Raw genomic sequence first — 12,963 nt, forward strand, 5'->3', positions numbered from 1 at the left:
CCCCAGAGGGATGACACCCCAGGCACAAAGCCCTTCAGCGGCACTGGGGGGCACGGCTCCGCCTGGCATCCGTACGCATCCCAGTGAGCCGGCGCCCCAGCCACGCGTCCCAGGCACCGCGCGGGACCTGGAGCCGGCGGTGCAGCCCCTAAAGATCAGCCGAGGGTTTTAAAACAGACTCGAAGCCTTTCAAGAGTCACTTCACAGCTCTACAGACCTGACGCAGGCAGCGAGACCTAAGGGGCAAGCACCGCTCGGCAGCATACCCTGCGGCTGAGCAGCTGCACTCACCCAAATTAAATGTGTGGATTAATTAAATTGCACTCAATTAATACATTTTCCCAGGTTATCGATAGGCTTTCGTGGCTTTTTCCCCTGCGGCACAGCTGAGCCGGCTGCTTGGCGCAGGAGCACAACCAGGACACACCAGCAGCCGCCCAGCACAAATATTGACCCACCGGCCGCTCGGCAAAGCCACCAGCAGCCTCTGCACCGCCTGCGTCAGCGCGGGGATCCCCGTCCGTTAAACATTAACGGCCACGTCTGCGTGTCCCGAGGCCAGCCTGGCCCTTGGCATCGTGCCCCAGGAGCCAGCATTCAGCCAAGTGAACAACACGGATATGGGAAAAGGCTCCTGAGGAGACGAGGCGAAGGATACGCTGAATTTTGAATTTAATTTTTTGTTTGCAAAGTTGCTGAGTTCGTTCTGCAAATGATAATTGATGCAAAAACCCTCGTGTGCGACTGCCCCACTCCGTCCCCCTCCCGCCCTCTCCCTGTCTCAGCATCACTAATCCTGCCTCTCCAGACCGTGCCACATCTCAGGAGACAGTGGCACTCCTGCTACAAGTTCAAGGAGCAGAACTCTGGTAGGACGTGGGTTGGGGAAGGCACAGTCATGTCCTACCTCTCCTTCTGCAGCCTGCAGAGCTAAAGAGACCTCAGACACTGGGGTTGCCCTTTACTCGCTTCCCTGCGCCACTGGGGCAGAAAATGGGCTGGTGGGAACCTCCACCTTGTGCGAGATGCAGGCAGCTTGGTCACTGCCTTGTCCCAGCGGTGTCTCGTTTTAAATCGTTTACAGGGCAGAAATACCAGACGTTTCCAGACATTTGTAGTTTGTGCTGAGCAAACGAGTGGCCAAAGCTCGTGGCCAGCTTGCAGCACGGTCACAGCTTCCCACCACGCTACCCAGGTGTCAGAGAGGAGGGACAGCAGCCAGGTCCATTTTTCCCCACAGCAACACATTTTCCAAGGTTGTCCTATAAAACCCATGCGCCAAGGCCATGAAAAAAAAGCTTTCCTGAGACTTGAGGATTAATGGGGAAACTGAGAAGTACTCAGATGGTCCAGGCTTTCCTAACAAGTCACCTCCCCATACAGCCAGGCACATGGGAGCAAACCGCTCTGGTAGACCAGGAGCCTTTGACCTCTTCGCCAAACCACCCCGGGCTCCCTCCATCAGAAGACCTTTTCGATTCAAGCCTAGATGCACCCAACTGTGGATGGCAGACCTTCTGCCAGGCCAGGATGGGTAACCAAAGCACCCAGGTCACGAGCATCTTCTCTTAACCCCTGGATTTCTGCAAGAGTTTGTCATGGTCAGCTGGACCCATGCATTGTACTGACCCTCCAAGTTTTGGCCTCACAGGTCCAGGCTTTGTAATTTTGCATGGTCCAGGATTTCTCACTGGTTTGGTTAAAAATAAGTGAAAAATAATCAAGAGAGCAGAGGAGGCCAATTGCTTTGATGTCTTCAGGAGCTCTATCTCAAGAGGAAGAAATGGTCTCTGGAGAGGGAGCCCTGAAATAAGTCTGCAACATGCCACCTCCAAACCGGTGTGCTCATAAAAGTGAGTTTTCTAATTACAACCATGCCAAGAGAAGCCACAAACCTTACTGACCCTGGGCAGGCAGAGAGCAAGCTCAGGGCCTCCTATAAACCATCTTCCATGCTCACCTTGAAATTCCTAGTAGGAAACAAGTCTGGTGAGGACAGCAAAGCCCATCTCCCCAGGATGGGATTGGAGCGATGCAGAGCGCTCAGGGCCTTGCAGAGCGTCCCCCCTGCACCTCAAACCCAAAACACCCCCAGCACTCACCCGGCAGACGGACATCTGGTTGGTGGTGAGGGTGCCGGTCTTGTCGGAGCAGATGACGGAGGTGCAGCCCAGGGTCTCCACCGAGGGCAGGCTCCGGACGATGGCATTCTTCTTGGCCATGCGGCGCGTGCCCAGCGCCAGGCAGGTGGTGATGACGGCTGGGAGGCCCTCGGGAATGGCGGCCACCGCCAGCGCCACCGAAATCTTGAAATAGTAGATGGCCCCCCGAAACCAAGAGCCCCCATGGACAGGGTCGCTGAAATGGCTGACGTTGATGACCCAGACAGCGATGCACACCAGGAAGATCACTTTGGAGAGCTGCTGGCTGAACTCATCCAGCTTCTGCTGCAAGGGCGTTTTCTCAGGCTCGGTCTCCACCATCTGGTTTCGGATCTTCCCGATCTCGGTGTACACCCCTGTTGCAATGACGACCCCTACGGCCTTCCCAGCTGCGATGTTGGTGCCCTGGGAGGGAAGAAAAGGGCCAGAGTAGATATGTGGGCATGAAACCTCTCAGACTGAGCGGGGAAATGGGTTGCTTGTTGTGAAAGGAGAACGTGACATCTTGGTTAAGGGGAAAATGAGACATCCTAGGATTTTATATAAACCCCCTCTAAAGCAGGAGGAGACCCCTCCTGAGAGCTCTCTTGCCCCTCAAGGACTTGACTTCTGTCTGAGAGGGGCACGAGCAACGAGGAAACCCAAACTTATAATCGCTCTGGGCTCAACCACGAACCTTCTCCCTGTCTGTAATGCATCCTACTTGATGGAAAACCATCTGAGATCACCCAAGATATTTAAGGATGTCATGTGCCACAGCCCAGATGAAATCCCATGGAAGCAGGTCTCCATTTTTATGCATTTGGGACTCTTTTTATGGATTTGGGTCTTTCTCATGCATGCATTCACTGCTCCCTGCTCAGAGACCTCCTGCGTCCACCAGCCTCTTCACTTGGTGGCTCTTTGCAAAACCCCAGGAGAAGTGGGGACACGTGTACGGGACTTACAGAGAAAAGCATGTTCTTCTTGTCCTGGTTGACAGCCCGGGGGTCAGGGATGGGGTCAGCATGTTTGATCACCGACACAGACTCCCCTGCCAAGACAAGAGGGGGGAGATGAACCACCCGTATTCCCTCTTCAGCCTCCGCTGTTACGAGCCTGCACCACAACCACTGTGGCTTTTTAAAGCAGCACGTTGCTACCAAACCATCAAAACATCCATCACGGGGATGTCAGAGCTGGACCAAGGTGCTCTGAAGATGAGGGCTGCAGAAGAACGACCCGTGTGGATCACTAGCAGCCGTGAGCTCCCCCACAGCCCTACGGGATGGGGCCGAATCCCCTCACGGTCAGATGGGGTTTGTAGGGCAGCACAACAGGAAAGGTGCCCAAGGCAGTTCTGCTCAAGGTTTACATTTTGCCCTTTGCAGATTCGCCCTTTTGATGCATCTCCCTTTGCCCTTGGAGAACTAAGTTAATGCAAAGCCACGGTTCAAGGACACTGGGCTCCTTTCTCCATGTTTCCCCATGTTTTTAACATTTTTTTCTGATCGCTTTTCCTTCCGTGCTCTCATCTCCTAACTCAACACATTCACACAATCATGTAAGAGAGCTGAAATACCAGAAGCCCTTTTTGCCATCTGATCATTCACTGGCTTTCCCTGACAGCAGAGAGAATTTTTAAATATCATAGATAATCAGCTTTAAGGGCTTTTCCAGTGGTTAAAAAAAACAACCCCAAATATTGTCCCCTCTCCCCGAAGTCACGAGGCCTCATGCAGCAGTGGTCATCACGCAACGGCTGCACAGGGGGAGCGTGGGCATGGACTGAGCAGCCCCTTGTGAACTCCCACGTGTTGCACGGGAAAGCCCTGTGCTTCGTGTTTGCAGGAGGGATGCTCAAGCACCGGGCGCATCTTGCCTATGCCATGACTTTTAGGTGATGCTGGGACCTCCCTAGGTCCTCAGTCTTGTTCTCCCACCCGTTTCCCAACCCAGCAAAGCGCTTCGCCCAGTATCAGTCCCAAACTTTGGCTCCAGCAGCCGCCTCCGCCCCGTCACGCCTGCACGCACCTGTGAGGATGGACTGGTCAACCCGCAGGGTGGTGGACCGGATTTCGATGACGCGGATGTCCGCCGGCACCTTGTCACCAACTACAAGGGCGAGAGCAGAGCAGCTCCGTCAGACGGGACTGGCAGCACCCGCCGCCCCGGGGAAGGGCGATGGCAAACCCTGAACATGCCAGCACAGCTGGGCTCTGCCCCACGGCTTGGGGCCACCGCTTCGCACCTCGCTGCCTGCTGTCTCCCCTCGTTTTCTATTTCAACTGTCCGGTCTCCAGGGCAGGGACTGGCTTTTGCTGAGAATCCCCATGTCCCTGCACGGTGCAAGTGCATGGCAGCACCCAGCCTGCAGCAGGGAGGGGTCCGGACCGTGGTACACCAGGGTCCTGCCCTGAGGTGCCTCCTTTCTGCATTTAAAGCTTAATTTTGTATGTCTATAATTTAAAAGTCAAAAAAAGAAAGCTGGGAAGAGGCGCCATCAGCTGCAATCAGACATCGGGCAGCGCAGTGATGGGACCTTGAGGAACTTCTAATTTTAGGGGGTTACCTTGCTCAAAAGCAGTCAGCCCAGGGGGCAGGCAGAGGTGCTGAGGGGGTTACTCGTGCCGTGCCAGGCACCCTCCGCTCTCTCCCATGGACCGACCGCACGTTTCAAGCATCACCTCCCACTGCAAAATTCAGCACGAGCAAGCACTGCCCTGTCCCTGCTGCACAGGGACGCTGCTGGGGCAGTGACCTGCCTGCCAGCCCTGCCACCCCGGCTGCCACCTGAGCAAAACTAAATGGTTTGAGCCAGGTTTGCCAAAAAGCAAAGGTGGGAGCTCTGGGTGAGCAGAGGACCCGAAGGGGCTCCCAGCAAGCCCTCATGTCCCACCCGCACCTCCCCAGTGACAAGGGTTCCTCTGCCACGGCTGGGGCTCCCCTAACCATCGCAGGCAGCCAGCGCCCGCACCCCTCCTCCCGCCAGCGAGCAGACAGGAGGGCAGGAACCTTTCCTCTTCTCTTTGGAGCAGAGCTGCCACAGTTAGAGGCGCAGGCGTGTGGTCCTCAGGGCAGCAGCATCGCACCCTCCGCACCCCAGCCAAATCCCGGCGTGGCCCTGCCTGCCACCCCACCACGTCCCCATCTCTCCACTTCCCTGCAGAACCCCCAGAGCACCCCCACCTTGCCTCTTCCCTGGACAAACCCCCACACAACCCCATCCTGGAGCAGCCCCAGCCTCCCAACACCACTCTTTTCAGGGCTCCGTGGACCAACTGGAAGCTGTTGACGCTGGAAGACCTTTCGTGGCCAAGACAAGCAGCTGTCCACGGGTCTCCTGGCACAGAACGGCGGTTACCGGTGAAAGCAGCCCCACCAGCTGACAGCCACCAATCACCACCCACCGAGGCGCATGTGCTTCCTTCAAAAACCCATTTAAAGCTGCTTTTCCTGCTGGGTTCCTTCCTCCCGGCTCTTCCTCCCGCTCCCTTATCGGCTGGACGCAACCGCGCTCCGCCGCTTCGGAAATATTGAGGCAGGGAAAGCCCTGGCTCACGGCGCCTTACCTCATGTTACATGGGCTTGGCCGCTCACCATCACCTCAAATCCCAGACTTTAACGAGCTTTTCCTCCCGGGGCTCGTAAAACCCCCCCCGCCCCGAGCGCGGCGGGAGGGGGGCTGGCACCGCTCCACCGCCCAGCCATTTATTCCAGCTGCAGATCCGAGCGCTCTGGGATGCGGCGTGCAACATCTGCCGTCCGGCCAGACCCGTCCCGCTCCCTATCACGCCTGTTTTTGGGGGTGCCAACCACAGGGACACACAGACCCCCCCCAGAATGTTCCCCTTGTGCACAGGCTCAGACCTTGCAGCTGTTTGAGGGAGCAGAGCACCTTAAAGGGAGCAAAGAGCTCCTCTTCCCCCCTGGGAAAGGTGAGGAGGGGTTGGCAAACATCAGCTCAGCCTGCAGGTGAAAAATCTGGTGTCAGCATCCAGAGGCAGCGCCGAGCCCCGGTGCCATGGGGGTAGCGCGTGCTCAAGGGTAGATGGTGCGACAGCATCCCGAGAGACCCGCATGGCGCGGGACAGACGCAGGGACCTGGCACTGCCGTTAGCCAGCTATCAGACACGCGCCGATCGCCCAAGCACCGCAGGTCTGCCCGGGGAAGGGAGGAAACCAGGGGGCAACGCTGCCCGAGTGCAGCCGGAGCGGGCAGGGGCTGCGGCCTCCATCGCCTTGTTACGAAAAGGCCAAACCCCGCTGGGTTTCCACGGCTTGCCAACTTGCAGCCATCGCTCTCCCCTTGCCTCAGCGTAGCAGGTTTTCTGCTCCCTGCTGCCAAATTCATTGCGTTGGCACATGCAAACAGAAGCCGGTCCCTCCTGCCTGCGCTGTCCCTGCCGTCCCCAGGATGTCACCTGGATGTCCGCTGCACATTCAAAGCTATTGCTCCCGGTGCACTTTCCTGTCAGGCAGCCTTACAGCATCCTCACCACTTGCTATAACCTCCTCAACCCACAATTTGCTAATTAATCTGCAAACCTCTCCAGAGGAGAGTTCAGCTCTTTCCCTCCCAGCCGCGATGCTGATTGTGCCATTAAAAAGTAATATTCGGCCGCTGATGGGCTGGCAGCAAGCACTTGATTTGGGGAAAGATGGCATAATTTAGTCAATTAATAATTAATTAATTTAATTAAAGGCCAGGTCAGCAGCTGGAGAGCATTGCCGGAGCCGGCTTGGGAGAGCCGCCAGCTCTCCCAGCTGAGGATCTGGCCGGCACTCCTTCGCTTGATCCTCCCCGCATTATTTTTATGTTCATCTTCCAGCTGAAGCCCAACTGGAAGACATAAATAACAGCGAGCTGGCTGGGTGCGGGAGGGATTGCAGCATGTTTCCACTCGCAGGGCCACGAGGAGGAAAGGAGAGGATTAGTTTTGTGGCTCTGGGGGTTTACGGCATCGTTTAAGGAACCAACAAAATGGGATAATTGAAATGCATCCTCTTTAGCTCTGGTGGGGCAGGCAGGAGACCCCCGGGCATCCTTCCCTGCACGAAAAACCCCGACAGAAGGGGGGAAAACCTGACTGGGGAGGCAAAAGCACCCTGTAGAGAGTCCCCTCTGCCTCTCGCCCAGCACCCCGGTGCGGCACTCAGCACCTTCTCTGGGGGATGTGCGTGGGAGAGCTGCTTCCAGAGAGGGGGAATCTTGGTGGAAAAGTAAATGTTCTTCCAGAAAATGGGGAAACCCTCCTGAGACACAAAACCTGCCCCAGAAAACTACACTTTTTTCCTTCTTTTCTGCCGTTCTCTACCACCCTACACTCGGGGCAAAGCCTCAGCAGGCTGAGCTCCGACTTTGGCTCAAACCATTTCACCTCTCTGGATTTGAAAAGAGAAAGTAAGATCTCAAATACACAACAACGAGGTGACTTGGCAGCCGTGCCTCTGCAGGAGATGCACCCGGACGCTGTGTCAGGGCCCTCTTGCCATGAGGACCACAGGGTGCCCGTCACCGAAGCCCCCCTGGCCAGCACCCCCATCCCACCCCACGCCCTGGGGCGATGGCACCCTACCTGCCACCTCCACGATGTCCCCAGGGACGATGTCCCGGGCGCGGATCCGCTGCACCCCGCTGCGGTCAGCACGGATCACCTTCCCCATCTCGGGCTCATATTCCTTCAAGGCTTCGATGGCGCTCTCGGCGTTTCTCTCCTGCAAGCAGAGGAGGAGCAGAGCTGCTGGCAGTGGGGTTGCAGGCTCCTTCCCCGCCTGCTGCAAAGACAGGAGCACCCAAACCCCAGCCCTGGCTCTACATTTGCACTGTGGATGGGGCAAGTGCTGTGTCTTCTTCAGCTGCTCTGAAATGGTCCCCGCTGGCTTAAATCACACCAGGTCCTGGATGCTGTGTGGACCTTTGGGCTTGATTTTCTCATTCTTGGTTTGGGAAGCAGCATATTCCACCCAGATGTATTTTTCCCCATCCAGGAACCCCACCTCAGATCAAGCTGCAGATAAATAAATGCCCTTAAAGTGAATATACACAAGAAGAGGAGCATCGCTGGCTGAGGCGTTTGCTCGTCCCCCAGGAGGGATACAGCGAGGCGAGGGGCAGCAGCCACCGCGGCTTTCTGGTGGACACAGCAAAAAGCTTCCCTTGGAAAACGCATTTGGCCACAGCCAGGAGACAAGCAGCGTTTGCCAGGATGGCAAATAAGTGCAAGATCCTGAACTACAAACTGCAAAAGTTGCCAAAGACAGACTGAAGGAATGAGCCAAGAGGCAGCCAACAACTGAGCATCTGCACTGGGGCACGGGGCAGCATGGCCAGCACAAAACTGAACCTTTGAGAAATGAGTTTCCAATGGCAAGGACCAACCAGACCCTCAAATGAAGCATCTCAGCCATATGGAGCACAGACCTGCAGGGCAGCTGCAGTGGGGGGCTGTGACTTACCTGCCACACACCCACCACGGCATTGGCGATCAGGATCATAATAATGACGATGGGCTCCACAAATGCCGTTGTGGTCTCCTCTCCTTCTTCAAACCAGGCCAGGATCTGGAAGGCAAGAGAAGAGAAGGACCACAATGTGGTTAAAACAACAAGCACCAACACTTTAAGAAGGATGGACACAAGAGCCAACCAACACGTGGAGTTTGCTGGAGAGAAGACAACCCAGAGTGGCCAGCTCTACACGGCTTGGTTAAAGTGTGGACTTGCCATATCCCACTGATGCTGCTTAACTCAGGTGCCTCCACTCTTCTGCTGGGGATAACCTACCGCATCAGATGAGCAGGGCTGGAGCAAACAGCCATGCAAAGTCTCAATGAGTATTTGCACCAGGAAAGCATCTATTTTTATTTAGTGCACCCATGGGGAGACCATGGCCACAAGCAGTTTGGGTCCTAACTCAGTGAAGAGCCTGAGCACAGACTTCAGTCCAGACACTGGCCATGGCTGCATGTATGGGGGGCAGGAAAGCTGACAGCATCAGAATGATGAAGGCAAAACACATAATGGATTTAAGAGGGAAGCTAAAAGAGATAGTAACAAAGGTATCTTCTAACCTAAAAACATAAGAAACTTTGTTGATAAAAATCTTGCAATGAGATAGAGACACGTCCAAAGAACCTGCGCTACCTCAGGCAGGGTCTGCAAACAATGACAAAAAGCTATGGATCACAGGGAAAAGCATCCCAGGACCGAAAGCTCTGGGCAGCCCTCACCTGCCTTTGTCAGCCCCCCTCTCGCTGGGGCTCTGCGCTTGCTCTCTCCAAACCCAAACCCTAACCCTAACCCTACACACTGCCCAGGGCCAACACCCATCCCACCTGGCATCCCACCAAAACATGCCCAACTGAAACTGAACGTTTCCATGGCCCTTTTCTGCTTTAGTCTGGTACAGTCTTGGGGAAATAGAGAGAAGCCCAGGCAGTTGTTCGAGATCACTTTCGGATGGATCAGCATTACTGAAAAATCCTACAGTCTTGTCTTTTAAGTAGATACAAGGGTATGGCCACTATGCCCTAGAAAACCACCACAGTGCTGCTACATCTCCTTCATCCAGCGTGCACCTTCCTCTGGCTCCTTTGCTATTTGGCTGCCACCCGGGTCCGTACATGCCCCGAGGGTGCCCACCCCCGAGCCTGGGGTACTTACGAACGACAGAAAAGCTGCCATCAAAAGGATGCGGACGAGGAGATCTTCAAACTGCTCCAGCACCAACTCCCAGAGGGACTTTCCTGGTGGGGAAATATGAAGCCAAACACAGTCAGTGCTCAAAAAAACCCCAGGAGACAGGTAATTTAGACCACTGAGGCCACTAAGACCAACAGGACCCCGTCCACTGCTTGTAGCAGAGCTGCTCCAGCGCCCATCAGCCATGGGCACTAGTGAGGACATCCAGCACTGCAACAGGGGATTTCTCTCTCCAATATTAAACACCTTCATTTCTGGCATTGGCTTGGTTTTACTACATCTGTTTTTAACTACAGAAACCAAAACCTCTGTGTTTTTATTCACAGCTGGTAGCCTTGCCGTCAGAGGAAAGCTCTGCTATCAGCCCAGCTTTCCCGGGGATTAACACCAAGATGGAAAGACCCCAAAGACTACCCCTGCTCCAGCAGCCTCAGCGCCAGCACTCCCCTCTCAGACTCAAGGCATGTAACCACCCTCGCCTCCAGCCCGGGACTTACCTTCTTCTGCAGGGAGCTCTGTGGGTTCCCATCAACGCACCAGTGAGCGTAACAGAAAGTAAAAAAAATGATAAAAATAAAACTATTAATTAGTGATTTGGGACCAGACTGGCAATCCCTCCCCTTAGACCCCAGCAGTCCATTCAGTACCCCAAAATGCACCTTGTTCTGCACACATTCCCGCATCGAGACAGCTTGTCCTCGAACTTCGCAGTCTGACACCAAGTAAGCAGCACTGGACACCTCGCACACCAGGGAAACATCATTTCCCTGCTGCAAGCAGCTCCAGCAGCATTTATTCCTGCACTCAGCCTGCCTAAAAAACACCCTCCGAAGAGCTGAGCACCCTCAGGAGCTGCCCTCTCCAAATCCAGGACACAGAGGTCCGGCTATCCCGTAAAATGCCCTGCCAGAAACCCAATACGGACCCGCTGGGGACTGTAACTTTCAGCCCATGTTTCCTATTGTACTCCACAGCCTGCAATACTCCAGGAAAGAAATCCAAAGCTGAGGCTCAGCCAGTCCAAGCCATCCTCCCGAATCCACGCCGGTGGGTGCAGAGCTTCCACCCACACCGCTCCCAGCCAAACCCGAGCCCAGTCATCTGCACAACCTGGAGAAACCCCAGGGGCTCCCCAACACCCACCACAGTCTCCCCAAGTCTCCCACGTCCCCGTGGGATGGCCATTACCTTCACACGCCACGCGCACCGAAGGGTCCCGTGGCCACCGGGCAACGCACACCCCGGTACCCACCAAGGGCATCGCTCCTGCGTCCTCACCCATGAAGTAACGGATGTGCTGGCCCTGCCGTGGGCAGGGTTTGGCTGAGAACTGCAAGATCCTGCACCCAGGGAGGGCTCAGAAGTGACACCCCTGCCCCGGTTTTGGGTGCTGACATGGGTGGGTGTCTCCATTTGCACCCACTGTTCCTGCATGCAGGGTGAATCCTTTGGCTGCCCACAGAGCAACTCCCAAGGGATGACCACAACCTCTGCCAACTGCCCCAAGGTGGGGAAATACGGACATTGCTGCTGTCTCACGGAAAAGGAAATCCAGGATTCGCCGAGCACAGCAGAGCTTGCCAGAGATGGAGAAACCACAGCCGGGGCGATGCATCAGCAAACCCTCCGGAGGGCTGTGCTGGCGGCCCAAAGGCATCGCACAGCGCTGCAAGGGACAGCGGGGTACCAGCACCGAGGTGACACGGCAGCAGGGCAGGGCACCCGCTGCCTCCATCCTTCAGTGCTCCGGGGCAGGAGGGGACCGGAGAGAAAACTCCCAACCCCAAACCTCCTGATGGGAAAAAACTCAAGCAGAAACCTCCTGAAGAGCTGTCCCAAAGCCTCCGCTGCCTGCCACCCGCTTCTGCACCCCCGAGGTAATAATAAAGCAAGACATTCCTCCAACTCCTCGTGTTTCTGGGAAGGAATAAGGGACCGGCTGAAGGTCAAGAGGACTCGCCCCAAGGCAGACCTGCTTGAGGCCCCATCGCTGGACCGAACACGGGGTGCCTCCGAGCACCCCAGCGCGGAGCCCTGAGCGAGAGCAGGAAGCGAAACTGGCTCGGCCGTTTTCCATTGTCTATTTTCATTCAGAGAAATTAAAAACAAACCAAAACCAAACCCACCTTCACTGAACAAACCAGTGAAAACAAGAAGCCTGAACGTGTTTACGCTTCAAACTGCATCAGCTCCTCAGTGTTCACAGAGACACTTACTACGAGTTGTTTTAAACCGACGTCCCTCCTAGATAAGGCTACTCCGATCCCCTGCCATCGCAAGGAGCAGACAGACCAGTACGTAACGCCTATAATTATTCTTATAGCAAAAGAAAAATATAATCTTGGAATGGCTTCAACATTTCCAATCACTCTGCAGAGCGTGTCAGAAGGAAAGTGGCTCTTCTCCCTTTTGCAGCCGGCTCCTCTCCACCCCCGGCTTCCTCTCCCTGGCCCAGAGAGCCACCAAAATTAAAAGTAGAAGAGATCTGCTGCTGCTATTTCCATCCCGGCTCCATTTTATGGGTGCGAACACGCGAGGTGAGAGGGCTGGGGACAGGCGGGGTGCCCCGAGGGAGGCAGCTGGGGCTCTCGCAGTCTTGGCTCTGCCAGGGTACCCAGGGGCGACTTTCCAGCCCAAGCAGCCACCTGAAACACCACGGGCCTCTCGGTGCTTCTCCTGTGCAGCGTTTGCAGAGCAGGAACCTTGCATGAGCTCCTGATTACAGCATGAAAACGGGTTTCCGTGAACTCAGGAGGAAACACGTGTGCCGGGGCAGCCAGCCAAAACACCACGGTGGCAGAGTGACACTATGCCATCGCTGTCACCAAACCTCAAACATTAGCAATGCTGCTGCAGGCATCTCCCCCAAAAACCCCAATTTTGAGCACACTGAGAACCAGGCACCTCCCCTGCCATCAGCGATTCCTTCCGCCATCCTTCACATGGCAGCTCAGCACCCGTTTTGCACCAAATATACACAGAGAAAAAGTGCAGAATGTCACAATAAACTCACATTTTTGGGTCTGAATCAATCAAAACCCACCAGAAAACAGGAATGTTTGGGGCTGAAGCCTCTCCCTCTCGCTGCCAAAGTCTCACTAGAAATAAGAGGGTTTGC

The 12,963-nt window shown here is 55.4% G+C and overlaps 1 protein-coding gene across 1 annotated transcript in view; it reads right to left on the reverse strand.

Moving 5' to 3' along the window:
- ATP2A3 (ATPase sarcoplasmic/endoplasmic reticulum Ca2+ transporting 3) overlaps positions 1 to 12,963 on the reverse strand; it is a 50,690-nt gene that overhangs the window by 20,813 nt on the left and 16,914 nt on the right. Inside the window, 7 exon segments of the mRNA XM_068415426.1 lie at positions 2,103 to 2,567; positions 3,110 to 3,195; positions 4,176 to 4,256; positions 7,721 to 7,859; positions 8,601 to 8,705; positions 9,807 to 9,889; positions 10,343 to 10,360. Coding sequence (XP_068271527.1) covers positions 2,103 to 2,567; positions 3,110 to 3,195; positions 4,176 to 4,256; positions 7,721 to 7,859; positions 8,601 to 8,705; positions 9,807 to 9,889; positions 10,343 to 10,360 — 977 coding nt within the window.

The sequence above is a fragment of the Nyctibius grandis genome, chromosome 18, assembly GCF_013368605.1.
Source record: "Nyctibius grandis isolate bNycGra1 chromosome 18, bNycGra1.pri, whole genome shotgun sequence".
NCBI classification, from domain to species: Eukaryota; Metazoa; Chordata; class Aves; order Nyctibiiformes; family Nyctibiidae; genus Nyctibius; species Nyctibius grandis.